Below are 18,717 nucleotides of genomic sequence, written 5' to 3'. Positions count from 1 at the left end.
ACTAAGTCACTTATTCAACTAATATTTATTGAGCACCTACAATATGGTCAGGGATTGTTCTGAAACTAGAGATGTATCCATGAAAAAGTGTCCATAAGGCCTAATCTGGAATTCACACAGCTAAGGCAGGGAGAAAAGCTCTACATTCCATGTATTTCTGCTTACGGGCCATGGATGGGTGACTGCACGCTATGGAAAGGCTGGGAGGAGTAACAGGGAAGGAAGGGGCCAAGAGCAGAACTTTCTAATCCCCTTATGAGTATGGCCAAGGGTAAACAAAAGCAGCTGAGCCCCAGGGAATAAGAATTTCAGAATGCAAGAGCGATCCTAGAAGCTGTTGTTCTATGACCAAATCTGTCCAATCTAACAGTCTATCTACATTCACAAAGCAGTTTTAATTTCAACACACTTGCTGCTGTGGAGACAGAGCTGGGTCATGATGTAGGATATTGGATTTTTTGCCCTAAATAAAAGACAATAAATCTAAGCCTATGGACATGTCCTCACAGTTTAAAAAGAGAAGTTCTGGGGCACCTGAGTGGCTCAGTCGTTAAGCGTCTGCCTTCGGCTCAGGGCGTGATCCCAGTGCTCTGGGATGGAGCCCCACATCAGGCTCCTCCCCTGGGAGCCTGCTTCTTTCTCTCCCACTCCCCCTGCTTGTGTTCCCTCTCTCGCTGGCTGTCTCTCTCTCTCTCTCTGTTAATAAATAAATAAAATCTTAAAAAAAAAAAAAAGAGAGAAGTTCTGCCCACCTTGATCAACTTGTTTTCTGAATACTTTTATAGTTGCTGGCTTAATGGAGAAATGGGGAGGGAAAAGCAACAATTATTATAATTGATTTTGGTTGGTATTTATTAAAATGATTTTTCTTTCCTGTAGAAACACATTCAAAATAAAAGCAATTCAAACTTCTGGGATCTCTTTCTCTCACCCATAGGATCAGAACACACACAGTGAAGCCAACCAAAAGTATCAATTCCCTTATACAATATGTATAATCTGTATACAACAGACGAGTCACTCTGAAATCTGCTAGAGGAACACTGGAAATGCTTTATCGATATTGTGTCTCTATGAGCCTCATTTCTTTAAAATTAAATAGCTTTCAAACATCAACATATCAGAACCGAGATTGCCACCATCTACAACAACACAATTGCATATCCTGCCCTCATTCCATTATTCATCCCTCAGGGATGCCAAGCGGCAAGCTACAGAAACATCTGACAGCATCGACAGCATACAAGTTTAATTATTTCCCCAATTTGCATTTATATCAGTGAACAAATTGGAAGGCATCAAAGTATGGCACTAAAGAAATTAGTAACATGTATTCAGCAGCACATCTTCCATTTCGAGTCTTGTTTTAAAATTGGCTAAGTAAAGGCATATACACCTCCATTTGAACTGGAGATTTGCAGTAACACATGCTAAAGGGAGGGAGGAAAAGAGGAAAGAATGGGGAGGCCAGGAGAGAAAGGAAAAGAAAAAGAAATAGGAAAGCGTGTATGGTCGTGAGTCTGAGAGTAACATTAGCACAGGAAGGAGGTGACAAATGACCGCTCCACCTGCTTCCACAAGCGGAATTTTTCTAAGGTTACTGAAGATACAAAAATGGTTCATGAGACTTTTCAACTGTTGCTATTGTCAACTTATCATACTAAAAACATGTACAAAATTCTAAGCCTTGGTCTGTCCAAGATGGATAGTACCAGGAAGTAAAAGATGTCACCTGCTATCAAGGACTGTGCTCTGCTTGGAACTCTGCATCGCAGTCCATTAATCCACAGTATTTTGGTCAGATCAGGTCTGTTTTCTCATACTACTCATGATGTCTCAGAGCTAGTCTTTTACATTAGAATATCAGCAGCCATTTTTTTTTCATTTTTTTAAAGTTTCCATTTACTTAAAGGGCTGGAAAGATGAGAGAATAGAAGAAAATGGTAAAGATAGAGGGGAAAGAACATGAAAGGAAAAGTATTTTATTTTCCAACAAATCCACCCTAGAAAAGGTAGTCATGAGACTTTGAGAAAGAGTGCTGATTCATGGACTTCCCTTATTTTTTTTTTATTTCAATGTAATACATTTAAGGACATCAATGTACTAAAATGTTTGGTCTATGAAAGAGCGGATTCATTAGCACCAAAAGGAGTCATGGAGCTTATATATATATATATATATATTATTAAACCAATGATTGTTACTGTTGGTCATGGGAAAAGGTTTCATATCATTTTTACATCCCGAAGTTCTTGAAAGTGCCTGTGGACCAGAGGAATAACACTTTTCAAAGTCTCCATGGAGTCATCAACACGCACCATAGAGGCAGGACTTAGCCTTCCCAGTTTTGGTTTATCTGGTAGACAAGAAAACCAGGGCCCCCAGAAGCCCTAAAGCACAGCCCCCACATGCACCCACTGGCGTGCAGGAGGGATCTCCCTACAGTACATTTCCCCCTGGACTGTGTTCAGGAATGCGCTTTTACTTGCTTTTTTTAAAAAAAGAACAAAAGCCACATGCTCTGCAGATCATGGAGCGCCTAGTGCAATTTTCTCCTTGCTCCAACTCCTGACTGCAAAAGGGTGAAACCATTATATGTTCTGCTAATGCTGGCCTGTGGACAAAGCCTTTGGCCTGCCATGCTTTGTAAGCTCTGGATCCCACAGGAGTCAGAAGGTCTGAGAGCGGGAGCCACAGTCATCCCCAGATCTCCCCCAGCAATTTGGGGCCCATCGGGGCAGCTGCTGATTCCTTTTGCTTCTCCTTGCCTCAGCCTTTAGTTGAAATTACAACAAGTCAAATAGCTGATGCTTTTCCCTTCTCCAGGTAAGGGCGAGGATACATTGTTCACAAGTGTGTTCTGCCTGGCTTCACTGATGAGGCGACATGCTAAGTCAAGGAATAGTTTCTCCACGTTATCTGACTCCTTGGCTGAGGTCTCCAGGTAATACATGTCCTGAGCTTCTGAGAATTCTTCAGCTCTCTGCTGGGAGACCTCTCTCCTTTCAGCCAGATCAATCTTGTTGCCTAGAACAGGGATAAATCAAAGAAGGAAACATCACTGGACTTTTTACAGGCTCGGAAGCATCAACATTCAATTTCATATCTGAAGTGAAATCGGAGAGATGGGCAAGGAAAGCAAAGCAAATGTGGCTGTGATTACTGGAATGTTTATTTTAAAATACCAATGCCGTTTGTAATGGCAAAGAATGGGGCACAACCCAAATGCCCCTCAGTTGGCCATTGGCTTGAATGAAGGATGGTACATCTGCATGATGCAGCTATGTGCCTCTGTAAAAAGCAATGAGGAATGTCTCCACATACCGCCATGGAATGAGACGCAAAGATGTTAAGCAAATAAAGCAAAGTAGATAAAAGATGTAGAACATACAACTGTCTAAGAAAAAGGGATAAAAAAATACATACATGCACACCCACAAACTTTATTTTTTTAATGCGAGAATAAGCCAACATTTTAATTTTAAAAATAATGGTTACCCATGAAAGGAACAAGGTTGAGGAGATAGGGAGGGACAGAAACTCGACCTCTCTAAATATACCTTGTCCCAATAGATTTGACTTCAGAATCTTAGACCTATGTTTCACCTAAGTATACAATTATAACTATATAATACAAAATTAAATTAAAAAAACAATCTCTACCAATGGAAAGCAAAATGAAACAAATGAACCTGTTTATCATGAAATGGCATAACTACACAGAGAGGGGTCTATTCCAAGTGAGTTGAAGATCTCCTATTTTAACCATGCGTCCTCAGTGGTATATACTCTAAGTACAAGAAGAACTGAAGGAAAACGTCTTGAACTTTAGAGTAATCATCCTGTCAGTGGTAGTGTGAGTATTGTTATTCCAAGGCTGCTTCTGTGGGTTTTAGGGGATAAGGCAAATGAGTAATTGTGCTAGGGTCATTGCGTCAGAGATTTCGGGCATGGGAAAAAGGAAATAGAGAACGATTAATGAGGTTAAGTAAAATTTTTACAGTCCTGAATTATAAGTGGAAGTATCCGTGTGAATAATTCATGGTGGATTTCATCTTTAAAAATTTTTCTACCTCTGTTCTCCTGGAAACCTGACAAAAGTGACACGTCAACTGTGTTACCCGGCAGCACAGCTTATGGCAAAAGTGACCCCTGACTGATAAATTCCATCTGGCCTGGGAATTCTATGCATGAATTCTAAATTTCTAGTGGAAAGCCACAACTTTGGGCTTCCCTGAGTGTGGGGACTCTTCACTTGAAGAGACCTTGAAAGTTAGGTCCATGGAGTTGTTATAAGACAGACTGGCCTCTGTTAAGGCTTCTAGGCCAGGGCAGGTCCATTACGTGTCTGACAGGAGCCTTTTTCCTTATACCTCAACTGTCCTGGAAGGTCCTGGGCCACTACATGGATGGCTATGGAGGATTACTTCCACTGAAGAGGAATGTCTGATGCTGACCTGCTATGAAGCCGTATTTCCTGTCCTGTATCCATCTAAGAGAGAGTCATGCCAAGTGTGGCCTATCGTAGTCTGGTGAGTCAAAGTGTTTGGTGGAGCCTAATAGACAAACCCCAGGTGGGCACTACAGAATTCACCACACACACACACACACACACACACACACACACACTAGTTCTGTCCACTGAAATGCCTAAAAGCAATGACCACCCACTAATAGAGAAGATTCCTATCACCTTGGTTGTGGCCTCTAAATATAACTTTGCATTAATAATAAGCAGTGCTACTTGAAGGAATGGCTAATTCCTGGTCTGGGGCAGGAAATGCACAAGTTGTGCCTGGAACGCTTACACCAGAAAGCAAGCGATGGTCATTGCCAAAAGGTCATATCTAAAGGACTCAGGAGACCATTTGAAGCAGCTCCACTCTCAGAGTTGGAACAATTGGACCATCAATAATAATATTTGCAAGGGCCTAGAATATACTGAATATATTTAAATCTATAATAATATTCAAAATATAAACAGATTTTAGTAGTTACTTCTGGAAGATACTGGGGAAACAACTCATTATTTTACGAAGTGGGAAATTAAAAAAAAAAGGGAATCAAGCATTTTTCTTGGCTGTTCTATGAGAACTGTACCTCAGAATATCAACTAGGAAGTATATTTGCTAAAAAGAAAAACAAAAAAACTGAATCTGAGCAGGCCTCTAAATTTACCTACAAACCTGCAGGGAATACAGGTGATGGAGCAACATGTCAACGTATTCTACGGTGTGAGGTAACAAAATTCAGACTTGAAAACACGGAAGGATAAACGTATGCTTTAACAAATAAATTCCAAGGGAGAAAAAATGGAGGGATAACCTACAGGCAAAAGGAGAATTAAAAGACACAAAAGTCAATGAGAACATATGAGCCTTATTTGGATCTCTGACTTGAACAAATTTTTTAAAAATGTCTGAGTCAATCAAGGAACTCTGAACATTGTCTAAATTTTGGGTGCTATTAAAGAATTTATTTTTTTTAGGTGTGAAAATGGATTTGTGGTTAGCTTTTCTTTCTTTAAAAATCCTCTTTTGAAGTTATACATTGAACTACTGAAAGATAAATTAATACAACCTCTGGGATTTGCTTCAAAATAATCTGAAGGCAAGTGGAGACAACATAGAGGGGAACAGGTAAAATAAGACTGACCATGAGTTGATAATCGTCGAAGCTGAGAGATGTGTACATGGGGGTTCATGATACCATTTTTTCTACTTTAGCTTGTGTTTGAAATTTTCTATAGTAAACAGGTGTTTTTTTAAAGCCAGTGACTCTTTCATACCGAAGGGACTAATTATCTCCCATCAAATCTCCATTTAACTTCCTTAGACAGAATCCCAAGGAATAATGCTTTGACTCAAGTTCTCAAAGGCTTTCTGTGGAATAGAAAGAAAGCCCAAGTCCTAAGATGGGTGCTTTCAAGTGCTTCATGACAAACATTCTCCAGTATGCCAGAGGGTTTTCAGGAGTGGGCAAGAGTACTAGCTCATAGAGAGGCAGATACTTAGCCCAGCAGCCCAAAAGAAAAGTCCAACAATTTGTTACAAAGCAGCACATTACAATTGGACAAATACAAGGTTTGGAGTTGATCTTACATGCTGTGCAACCCTGGGCAAAGAACTTCACCTCTCTGAGCCATGGTTTCCTCATATGTAAATTAGGAATCATTACACATAAATTTCCTGATATGATTCCTGGCACATGGGTGCTAGCTATAATGCTTACTGTAAGTGTTTACTTAGCTTACTGTTAACCATAATTCGTGACTTAACAATGTTTCTGAGATTCTCTACCTGGATTTCCAAAATTCAAGTCTTGCTAGAATATACAGCAATGTTCCTTTTTAGGAAGAAAACATTTTAAAAGCCATATATTATTAACATTTTACATCACCACAAGAGGAGTTTTTAACAATCCATTCCACGTCACTGCAATTCCATTGTTAATGGGCCTGTCACCACAGAAAATCACGGGTTGTTTTCTGCTTTTCCCCCTTACTAAACAGAGGTTCTACCCTCCTGCAAGATGAAACAAACTGAAGAATTTCCCTTGGTGGATTCTTTCTGAAGTGAGAATTTCTCAAGTCAGCATGAATGTAAGAAGAGAAAAAAAGTTCGTTTTTTTTAGGCCATAAGCAATTGCTTTAAGACTAAATTCTTTATTCACTTAAGAGATATGCTTTACTTCTAGACCGGCAGTTTCCATGATTTTGTAACTAGATTTTTTGGATAAGTTTAGCAGCCCACATAACTTTCACAGCAGTCCACCTTCTTCCCTAGAGCCTTCATTGACAGAAAAATCAATCAGCAATATTTTCCACTTTATTTTTCTAAACCATCGCCTTGGGAGATGACCTATTTCATTTTCTCTTCAATTTCAGAAGAACTGAATGTTGATTGCATGAATTATATAGCTGTGGACTATATTATTGGAAGGTACCAAGGCATAGGCATTATGTGATTATAAATTCTCTGATGGCCACAAATCAATTTCCCACCTCATTAGTCCTTACTTACCCACTAGCACAGTGATGACCTTGTTGCTGGCATATTGTTCTATCTCCCGCAGCCACTCAGGAAGGCAACGGAAGGATTCCTCACAGGTTATGTCATAGGTGAGGATCAAGGCATTGGCGCTTCGGTAGTAACTCTGGGTAATGGACCGAAATCTCTCTTGACCTGCTGTGTCCCAGATCTGAAGCTGTAAAGGCATAAGAGAAAGATCAGGTTGGAGAAGCAGAAAAGAAAGTATTGCCTTGCTTTAGTTGAGAAATGGAAACACCTCACTCAATTTCATGGTAATTTTCTGCCCTAAAAAACAAACAAAAATACACTTTTTTTTTAAAGATTTTATTTATTTATTTGACAGAGAGAGAGACAGCCAGCGAGAGAGGGAACATAAGCAGGGGGAGGGGGAGAGGAAGAAGCAGGCTCCCAGCAGAGGAGCCCGATGCGGGGCTCGATTCCAGGATGCCGGGATCACGCCCTGAGCTGAAGGCAGACGCTTAACGACTGCGCCACCCAGGCGCCCCCTGCGCCACCCGGGCGCCCCAACACTTTTTTTTTTAATGTGGTAGGTATATCTGGTTAAGGAGAGGAGCTTGCTTTGTTTTGGGTTTTTTTTTTTTATATTACCTAAAAATTTCTTTTATTCTTAAAAAAAAAACACAACTTATTGTGGGGTGCCTGGGTGGCTCTGTTGGTTAAGCGTCTGCCTTTGGCTCAGGTCATGATCTTGGGGTCCTGGGATCGAGCCCCATGTCGGGCTCCCGGCTTAGCCTGGAGCCTGTTTCTCCCTCTCCGTCTCCCCTCCTCCCTGGCTCGTGCTCTCTCTCTCTCTCTTCCACTCTCTCTCTCTCTCAAATAAATAAATAAAATCTTTTTTAAAAACTTACTGAGCATTTATTATGTGTCAAGCTCTAAGCATTTTACATGTAATATACTCAGTGAAGTAGGTACTATTACTATACCCATTTCTCACATGAGGAAACTGAGGCACAGAGAGATTAATTGAGTTGCTCAGTGTCTCACAGCCTGTGTGTCCCCAGAGCCAATTGAACCAGGCATTGTGGTCCCAGAGTTCATGCTCATAACCACAATGACATATTACAAACGTCGGGATAGAGAGCAAGCTGTCATTCTGTGATTGCTGGCATTTCGGTCAGCAACTGGAGCACGAGTCCATCCCACCTCAACCACCTTTTCCAGTTCAAAACTCAAATGCATCTATTAAGAGATGTCCCTGTTAATGAAAACAGGAACAATGCCATGGTAGATAAAATAATATCCCTCCATCACTTTTAAGCTCTGAGACCACGGGCAAGTCACTTGATCTCTGGGTTTCAGTGGTTTCTTTATAAAAAGACATTAGTAATATGCAAGCCTACTGAAAGTTCACATTTTTTGAAGTTGTCTACCAGCTCCAAGACCTAATAACTGATGGTTCTAATAATAAAGAAGAAGATAAAAAACACTTCTCCCCAGATTTCCCTGCACAGAGCTGAAGACTGCAAAGACAGCATTGTCCAGAGACTCGTGAGTGCAGGACAATCCAGAAGGCCTTGAGCAATAGCACCAACAAGAGTAAGAAAGTCCCTTCCAAACTGCATAAACTTCATGTCACAAAGTGCATTCACCCCCATTAAAAGAACATCATTTTCTCAAGGAAAACCTTCCGGAATGTTCTGATTAGACCAGGTTCCCCATGCCCACATATTCTCTTCTGCAACCCACCCTGTAATTCTCCCTCATGGCACCTGACACACTCGAAATCATTTATTTGTCATAATATGTTTGATAACTGTCTTTTTCACTAGACTGAAAGCTTCACGAAGGGGAAGTGGTCCATTTTATTCACAGAATCCCCTGCACCAAATAAAGTGGCTGCCTGGCACATAGTAAATGTTCACATATTTATTGCGGGTCTCATTTAATCTTTACAACAACCCAGGGAGGTAGGCGAGTTTATGCCTCCCCTCCATCTCCTAACTGGCTACGCACAAGGCTGGGACTCAGTCTCCAGGCCTTCTATTCCCAGTGAAGGACGCATCCCACCACCATGCTGCCTTAGCCCCCAGAGACTGATTTTAATATACATCTGCATCCAAGGAGGATGAGTTAGTTGGTGTCACCCTCTGTTCCTACCAGTTTAGCTGAGAAGACTAATGAGGGACCGGTGGTCCCTGTCCCCGAACAGTGGCACAAGGCTCTCCTTTGATCTTAAGTAGCAGCTGCTCTTTATGATGTACACGAAAGTCTGTGTGTGCTGAAGGCGACCATACAGATGTTACGGCTTTTGCTGGGACAAAAGCTATTTTTCTGCTCTGCTCCAAACCTAGGGACATGGTTCTCCTCTGCCAGGATGTGTCTTAGAACAACAGACTATTGTTTTCATACCACAATGAGCCTTGAAAAACACTTGTCATTGAATTTAATACTGTCAATCATTAGAAATCACTATGTTCTCATGATTGGCACATCTTGAGAACAGCTCTGAGAGTTAAAACCACTGAAATATTTTCTAGAAGGGTGATTGTATGGCCTTGCCAAGAGGTAGGCTGCTTTCTCATAGGGGGTTGCCTGTTTCTAGCCTTGTAGTTGAGTCTTAAGAACATCCATACTCCACTGCCTTTATCATTCAAGTTGGTTTCACTATTGTCTTTGCAACTCATTCGCTCCTTTTCAGCATTTATATGCTACTAATATATGCAGAGTGCTGTGCTAGGCACAGGGAGGATACCAAGATGAATACAATATAATTTCTGATCTCACGGGGAGGACAAACATAGCAAACCGACCATAATAAAAAAGGAGATGTTCTTGTATTAAAGAGGTGCCAGCAGGAGAGAGTGTCTCCCAGGTTTTAATCTCATGCTGGTCAATATGTTCTCAATACTGCAGCCCTGGGCTTTCTAACCATCCTCATCTCCAGCAAGGGGCTACACTGTTCGCCTACACTCTTCGCATCTTTCTTGTCTGGCTGCTGCAAGCATGCGTTGCAGTCACAGGTGCACTGGAGTGCCTCTGCACGAGACTGAGAACTTTGAGGGCAAGGGCTGCTTCTTATTGAGCCTTAGTGTCCAGTGCCTTCCTAGCAGAATACACGGCACATGGTGGACACGTGTGAATAATGGCTAGCTGAATGTAAAAAGGATGATGGAATCACAAAGAAAGGGCTGATTAGTTCTGTTTAAATGATTAGTAGGATATTAAAGAAGGTTTCACAGATAAAATGTTTGAGCTAGGTGACAATGAGTTCCTAGAGGGCAAAAATTCTTTACCTAACACAGTGCTTGGCACACCTCGTCTACCATACCACAGGGTGGATACAGGGATGAATGCATGGACAGATGGTCAAATGAGTAAATACATGTGCATATGTTCAAGACATTCTTATCAAGGCAATATATACTGGATCACAAAGACAGCCAGCAAATCTTCTGTTTATAAATAATCTCCTAAGGTTACAATGTTGTAGCCTGAGCTTAAAGTTTTACTTGTTTCTCATTTATTCATGATAGACTTAAAAAAAATGGATAGGAAAAAATTCTACACTGTTTTAATCACATTTGCTACTCAAGTTCATTTCAAAATGCAGACCGCGTTAAGAGAAGGGCCTCGACTTTGCCTTTACTGACTTAGCACTAAGAATGCTTCTAATACGTTTGATTCCCTGCCTTCAATCCTGGAAGCCATCCTAGAAGGAATGAGACTGAAGAGGGGAGGCCGAGGTGGGGCAACGAGAAGTCAGGAGAGAGGCCTGGGGTGTGGCGCTGCCTTGGCATTCTCCAGGCAGGTGACCCTGCACAAACCACCAGTAGCTTCTCTCTCCCACTGACTCTAGGGGACTCTGAGAAAGCCCACAAACTACTCGCAAAAAGACACTTAAGCATCACCGAGAAGAGGGATTCAGTAAACATGAAAGAACAAGGACAACAGTAAGACAACTTCTGTGTCCCTAGTGAAGCTTGGGCAGCTCTGCCCTCTTCCATGGAAACACTAAAGACGTTGCTCCTCACGTGTCTACGTGTTAATGAGACCCTTAGATTAATGGGGTTGAAGGGGGTCATTCTAGATCTTGGTTCCACATACACGGCTAGAAAGAAACTCAAGCAAATTAATTAGGACTCATTAATTTAGGAGATTAATCAACTCTTACTTTTTAAAGATGAAGGTCCGGAGGCCTAAAGAGGTGAGAGGACGGGCTCTGTGCTGTGAATAGGGAGAGGAGGAAGACACAAACCGTGTTCCTGAGGAGCATGTGGTCTCATGGTAGCGTTGGCGGTTATGAAAAGATGGATTTTAGCGGAATGTAATAAGTGCTTAACAATGAGCTTATGGTTTGCAGAAAATGGAATAAATGTAATCCCTGAACTTGGAGATTCAGAAAAGAAAAATAAGCCCGTTCTTTAATAGGGGGGACCACTTCTTACTCACGCCTTTCATTCCCAGGGCCTGGCACAGAGGACGCACTAACATTTGTGGTCATAGGAAGGAGCTCACACAGATATGTGTACATGACTAGGAAATCCAAATTTCTGGAAGTAAAATGCCTGCAACACTAGTTATCTTTACTCAACTTCTAGGGGGCGGCGGTCACCTCCACCCTGCTGGAAGGATGGTTACAAGTGGCTCTTCCTGCCACTGCTTCCTGGATGCCTCCTTCCTCCTCCCACTCCCAACTCCTTCTCCCCACCTCAGCGCACTGTTTTTTCTGAGCTTTCTGGTTGGCATTGACGTGGATTTCATACCCTGCTTTGTTTTCCAGTGCCCCTAGCTCTCCATTCACTATTGTATTCAGTGTGGATGTCTCTGCAGAAGGAACCACCTGGAGGAGTCAGGGCTGAAAGAGATGCTGGGAGTGCTTCTATTCCACACTCAGGAGCCTTGCCCTACACACTTCTCTGTGTATCTCTGAAATGTTGCAAGAGCACACTGGAGCCTCTCTGCCCTTCCCGAGGCATCTGAAGGCAGGGCTGCAGGTACCACAGGAGAAGGATGCAAAAGACATGGGTTTAAATGTGGGGTGCTCAGGCTGGGTCCAGCTGGAAATCCGATGCCCCAGTTTTCATTGTGCTGCAGATGCCAGGGTCACTGCTCCTTCCCATGGGACTCAGCTCCGACAGTGGAATTTCACTAACTCCGAGAGGCAGGTAGAGCACAGAGCCAAAGATCAGCCTCTTTCCCCTCCTACCATGTCATTCCATCCTGTTCCATATCTCTTCCCATCACCTTCCTCCTGTCCTTGCTTCAAAGTGACAGGCCTACTGTGCCTTCACCTCCTCTTCTCTCCAGGCAGGGCAGACCCCAGGGAGGAAGTGGATGCACTAGCTCACAAAACTGGTTCAGATCCTGCCTCCCTCCCTTCCTAACTGTGTAGCCATGGATAGATAAGTGGCTCAATCTCTCTGAAACCTCTAAAAGGAAGGTAGCTTACCATTTACCTCACAGGGGTTACAGTGAGGACTACATTAAATACAACAGGTCATCTAAAAGCACCTAGCAGTGAGACTGACATATTAGGTGCTCAATAAACACTATCTCCCTTCTCCCCTTACCAGACATACCATGCTTCTTACAGGTACCGAACTGTCCAGAGGGCACAGACGGGAAGAGGGAAATCATGGATCCTTCCTGGACCCCTCATTTAGAATCTCTTCCTTGTTACAAATAGGGGATATGGTGGGAGACACAGTAATTCCAATAAATGATTCATATGACCAAATGACCCATAACAAATGTGGGAATCAGTAGGGTCTTTCATGGGGCTACTGTTCTTAAAAGGTAGCACTGCTTATTGGCCCAGCTCAGGAGTTCTCAAAAAGAAATTTCTGCTTTGTTTTTACAACACCTCTGACATGACAGAAGATAGGACCAACTTGCCTTAGACCCTCTCTCTGTCTTCCTATCTATAAATGCAACATTACAAAGGGAATAGAACTCTGTTCAGAAATAAGTCGCCATGGCTGAATATATTATTTGCAATGTGGGTTTCAATGAGGAGATTTAATAAGTGTTATGAAAACACTACTTCCTCTCAGTACAATGAAAGCCTTATTGAACATTGAGCATCTTACCTTGACTTTTTCACCATTAATCTCCACTGTCTTAATCATAAAATCAACTCCAATCGTGGCTCCTTGTCCTGGGGGGAAAAGACCCTAAAGAGGACATAAAGGAAAACAATTAAGCGAATCTTTCAATTAAATGAAATTCTCTCCCCTCTTCCCCCTCACCATGCATCGCCAGCCCCTTCCTTTGGCTGAGTTAAGAACTCTGGTTCATGTCATGGGAGCCTTGTTGAATTTAATTTTGTATGTATGCTTTGAGGGGTTAAGGAAGGAGGGAGAAAGTAGGAGAGAGGAATGCTAAAAGAAGAAAGAGAGTGAAAGGGGGATGTGAAAGGGGGAGGAAGACAGAGAGGGGGAAGGGAGAGAACTAGGAAGGGGCGGGAGACTGGGTTTCAAAGACTGAAACAGAACTCAGACACAAGGATAAGATTGAGGAGCATAAAGCCATAGGGATGAGATCAGGATTGTTAGAAGAGGAGCAAAACAGATAGGTGCTCCCAGAGAGGTAAAATCCGGGAAGATTAAAACTGGTTATCAGCCTAGGGTGTGGACAACCATGGGAGTGGACCGCTGACAGGGACGAACAAACAAGAACACGCTACAGGAAACACGAACGAGACAGTGAAGCTTTTGAATTTCCCTCTGCTCTGAGGGTGAGAACTATTTCCCTCAGTGCAATGTACCACACATATGTAATTACATGAAATCAGGGCCCTGGACCCTGGGAAGATCATGGAAACAAATAAAATCATTCAGTGAGAAAATGAAGTCGGAACAGCACTAAACCAGGAGGATTTCTGTGTGGCCTCAGGCAAATCAGTCCCCCTCTCTGGGCCTCAAATTCCATGAGCATTTCAAAACAAAACAAAACAAAGTTGTACATCAAACTGAAAGCTGAACTAGAAAGATAGGATTTTAGCAAAACTACATGTACTGGTCTATAGTATTTCCTGCAGGTTTGGGGGGGACTTGGAGGTGGGAAGGAATTCTAATAAGGAAGAGTTCTTCACCTAGTTTCGATTCCCTCTTCACTTATACTCCAGAATTGTCAGAAATTAAAGTAAAATGGACTTCATTAGCTCTGGCAGCTAAGATTGGGGCATCTTTAATTAAGTCTATTCCCTAACAAGAGAGTTCTTTAATTAAAGTTTGAACTTAAAAGACTGAGCTTCAAACCCACAGAAAATATTCCATTGCATGTCTGCAAAAGATGTAAATATAAACATTCATAACTGTACTTACAAATATTGAATCAATTTTCCTCTGTTTTGGTTTGACTCAAACACAAGGCTGCCAAGCTTCGAGTTTATCGCTCCAGCTGTTTTGCAGTCTAATAAATGCCAAAAAATCAAACAAAACCTTCCCAATGTCTCCCCCATCATTTTGTTCCCCAACTCCCCATGCCTCAAAAACAGCTGAATCCAATTCATTTGAACTGCCTGCTACATAACAACACCAAACATAATACTGTCTAGGGAGTGTTACTTTGGGGGGCAGTTAAGGGGCTGGGAGGGGTAAAGAGTAGAAAAGAAAGGGGTGGTGTGCTTATTGGTAAAAATTCGCATTCAAAAATGGACACATTTTTACCTTTCATGACAAAGTTTATGCTTTTAAAGAGAAAAGCCAGATTCTTATGGTCTCAGAGGTTAGGACACTAAAAGTAAAAGTGATCAGGCTAAGAACCAGGAGACATGGGTTCTAATCCTAGCTTCGCCACTAACAGGATGTACAACGCTAAGAAGTCACATCATCCCTGTAGACCTCAATTTCGCATCTGTATAATGAGAGGAGTAGACTGAATAATCTCTAAGGGATCTTTCCTTAGATAATAAGACAAGGTCAAGGGAACTTCTGATAAAGAGACACTCTTCCACGTCTCTGCAGGCTTGCCTTCCTGCCAAAAGCAGAAAAGAGTACTGTTGGGTGGAAGTAAAACCAGCTGGAGTTTCCGGTATCACGCCACGGTGGCTGACTGAGTGCAGACGGCTGGTAGCTTCTTACTTTTGATTTTGCCAGGCCCCGGCTTAGTAAAAAAGCACCAGTTCTCTTCTGGGTTCTTTTACCCTGGGAAAAACCCTGGCATTTCCCAAGATGACTCTCTGCCCTAAAGCTGTCTGTGTGATCCCATCCAGTTTTGCACAGAACCACAGACTGTCTGCGCTGGAAGGAGCCTTGGAGGTCCCCAGGCCCCTCCTGTGTGATAGGGAGGGAGGGAGTCCGGACAGGAGGGAACTTCTCTAGGCTCACAGGATGAGCCAGGGCAGAGCTGGGACCAGGACCCGAGTCTCCACACTCCAGCTGGCGCTCTTTCCACAGCACCTGGCAATCCTATGCCTTAGCAGAGCTAGTCTCAGGGTTCCCAACTAGCACCATAAGAAAATGCAAGACGCATGCATGATAATCCTGAAAAGGATGCCATTCATATTTTTCCAGGGAAAACACAAAAGAAGGTCAACTTCAGAATGATTTCTCACTCATTTCTGTATAAAAACAGGCATATAGTCTCTGGCAGTAATTCTTCAAAGGGCAGCCCCAAAGAGAACTTGTACTTAGATCATATGATAAGGACTCAATCCAGAGGGAACATTTAATTTTGTTCATCTAGTCCTTCACTGTTATTGTTTCATTCCCATTTAATAGACTTAAAAACATCAGCATATTTGGTTCTAAACCAGAATGACTCACTCGGTTGCCTAGGAGGATGTGAGAGGGCATAGGCAGGGAGTTTGATTGGTTCAATTTGTACTTGAGTTTGTAACAAAAATAGTATTTAGGTTTAGTCTGAAGTTCAGATTCATTTGTTAACACCTTTAGGTTATTGACTGATAATCTATTTTAATCTAATAATCTGTTTTTGATACTATACACTGAAAGCAAAACAATTGGTTCCTTTCATAAAGGAAGCACACAAAATGGGGGAGGCTTGGTGGTGACCCCCAGAGCCAGACTCCCTTGAGATGGCTGGAAAAACTCCAGCCTAGGCTATAAAGCCTGTGCACTTTCAAAGGGCACATTAAGAACCAGCAGCCAAGAGGCCCGCGCTGGGACCAGTCATCCATTCTCTTACGCTCACCTAACCAACAGGTTAGACTGAGAAACCCAACCCTGGACTTCCAAGTTCTCTTACCTGAGTGAATCGTCGGACTAGGCACGTCTTCCCCACACCAGCATTGCCAATTAAAACAATTTTAAACAGGAAATCATAATCTTCCATACTCATTTACACAGCTGCAAGGCAAACACAGGCAAGAGTGAGATGGGGCCTGGTCAGACTTGCCCACAGAGCTCAAGCTGCGCCAGCCTTGTTTCCTCAGGAACAACAGATCTGACTCATGTGAAGAGCAATATAATGCTTCCCTCTGGTGACCTCGCCACCGAGAGAGGAACACAGGTGTTTGGTCACAGACGAACTTTACTCCTTCCCAGTCACCTCATGCCACACAGAGTGTATGACACAAATGTCCTTTCACCTGGTAACCTTTATTCTTCCAAGTCGTCAGGTCACAGGTCACCCCTGTGGTAAGAGCTGTTTTCTTTCAGCATGGAAAGGAGATTACAAGCCTTTGTGCAGACAAGCTGGGGGTGCCAGCAGGCAGGAACAAAGGAGAGCCCATCCAAAGCTTCAAGGCAGTTTATTCTCGTACAGTGTATGCCTATGGGAAGAATGCCAAGGAACTGGGAGACTGAATGAAGGGGAAGGAACTGCGAAGAAACCTTTCAGTCCCCTGCAAGTCCTGGGCGTCTTGAGGTCTTAACGGTGGGAGTTATCGCCATCCCGCTACCACCACCCCGCGGCTGTGCACCTTCCACCAGCCAGCCCGACGCTCCAGCACCTCCCAAGTGCCTGTCCACTCATTCCTACGGGCCGTGGCATGTGTCACGTCCTCTGCCCAGGATGCCCTCCCTCCCACCCTTCTGTGCCACCAAATCAATCCTGTAAAGCCCAATGCAAGCATCTTTTTCTCTCTGACTTTTTCACTGCTCTTCCCCAAATAAAGTTAAACACTTTCATCATTCCTCTGTCCTGAAATTTCAAAGGTCTGCCTCATCCCTGAGGCAAGGCATTATATCTTTCGGCTCTATTTTCCTAGCCCACGCGTGGGACAGTTATATTTAGTACACGTGTACTCTGTAGAATTAAAAGTTAATGAATAGACCTAGTGCTTAAGTGTAGGCCTTAGTTTCTCCAACTGTGCTGAAAAGAATACTACATGCTCTGTCTACCTCAGAGGACAGTTGTAAAGATTTTTTAAAAAGTGTAAAAAGAGCCTTGGTACCCACAAAGCTCTATCCTGGTGAAAACCATTATTATCTCCTGTGTACCTACTATAGTACTGTAATCGTGGTAGGAAATATAGAGATGAGCCAGTCTCTGCCCTGGAGACTAATGTGAGAAAAGTTAAACAACCACCACAAAGTTAAATACAATTCAAGCCAGCAGTGGAGCTCATTTCATAAGGTGCAGGCAGGACAAGCCTGCAGACTCTGGAGGAAGAGGAGAAGGACAACCAGCAAGCCCATGAGGGAAAGGGTGCTTGGGAGAGCTGGAAGAAGCCCCCAGGGTCACTCCTACCAGCAGAGCTGAAGCTCAAGTGACTGCAAGGTCGCAGAGTCGAGAGAGAGCCCAGTGCCCGGAGACCAGTCAGGTAGCTAGGGGAGCAGATCCCTGTGTGCACAGATGATTTCTGTGTGGGTTTTAACTCATCTTGGAAAGATGACTGACAACCAAGCCAACACGCATGTGGCAGCTCATGGGGTTTTCTCTCAGTTCAGTGGGACTATGAAGGAAAAAGAGTTCTCTGTCAAGAGTCTGGGGCCATAAGCAGTGTTGAGTTCACTAATATGCCAGGCACTATACTTGGCACATCAGGGATATTTCCATTTGTTTTTACAAGTCTCTGAGGCTGGCATTTATTACTATGCTACCTAGTTTACAGGTGAGTAAACTGAGGGGAGCCTGAAGTCATAAAGCAGATAGCCAGAGTTCAAGTTCAGAAGACATACGGTGCCACCAAAAGAACTCTAGCCTTGGAGTTGGAGAAACCTAGATTCAAATCCTGACTCTACTATCTTTGGAGTCTATGTCTCTGGGAAAGCGAAAATTTTTTGGAGCCTCAACTTCCCCATCAACAAAATGGTGCTAATAACACCTTTATCACAGAGTTGTGATGCTTGAAGGGATTACTGTCCCCCAAGGACAGTACCTGGTTCTTAGTCAGCCAAATTCTCAACATGACAGCAGTTTTCCATGGTCTGGCTTCTGCCTCCACCGCCAGCCCCTACCTCTCACCACTCTGCTCACACTCCATGCTCTAGGCTCACTGGATTTCTTCAGTTCCTTAAATGCCATAGGGCTGCTTTCCCCTTTGGACTTTCACAAATACTGTTCCTTCCGTTTAGAACATAGGACACAACCTCCCCTCACTACCCCCAGCTCAGCTAACTCTGAGTTCTCCTTTCGATTTCACTTAAACACTACTCTGAAGTATACTTCTTTGACCTGGGAGGAGGCCGACACCCTGCTGTAAGCTCTCATGATACCCTTCCCCATCTTTCTTTTTTTTTTTTAAAGATTTTATTTATTTATTTGACAGAGAGAAAGACACCATAGAGAGAACACAAGCAGGGGGGAGTGGGAGAG

The 18,717-nt window shown here is 43.1% G+C and overlaps 1 protein-coding gene across 3 annotated transcripts in view; it reads right to left on the bottom strand.

Moving 5' to 3' along the window:
• Positions 1-834: 834 nt before the first annotated feature.
• Positions 835-18,717, bottom strand: part of RAB30 (RAB30, member RAS oncogene family) — a 75,540-nt gene continuing 57,657 nt past the window's right edge. For all 3 annotated transcript variants that reach the window (XM_040630966.1, XM_008704371.2, XM_008704370.2), the window contains 4 exons: positions 16,204-16,304; positions 13,083-13,166; positions 7,024-7,207; positions 835-3,028 (listed from right to left, as the gene is read on the bottom strand). In XM_040630966.1, coding sequence (XP_040486900.1) covers positions 2,778-3,028; positions 7,024-7,207; positions 13,083-13,166; positions 16,204-16,296 — 612 coding nt within the window. In that variant the 5' untranslated portion in view covers positions 16,297-16,304 and the 3' untranslated portion in view covers positions 835-2,777. The remainder of the gene's footprint in view (positions 3,029-7,023; positions 7,208-13,082; positions 13,167-16,203; positions 16,305-18,717) is intronic.

The sequence above is a fragment of the Ursus maritimus genome, unplaced genomic scaffold, assembly GCF_017311325.1.
Source record: "Ursus maritimus isolate PB19 unplaced genomic scaffold, ASM1731132v1 scaffold_16, whole genome shotgun sequence".
NCBI lineage: Eukaryota > Metazoa > Chordata > Mammalia > Carnivora > Ursidae > Ursus > Ursus maritimus.
The sequence above is the reverse complement of the archived record's forward strand: the minus strand, read 5'-3'. Positions and strand labels throughout refer to the sequence as shown.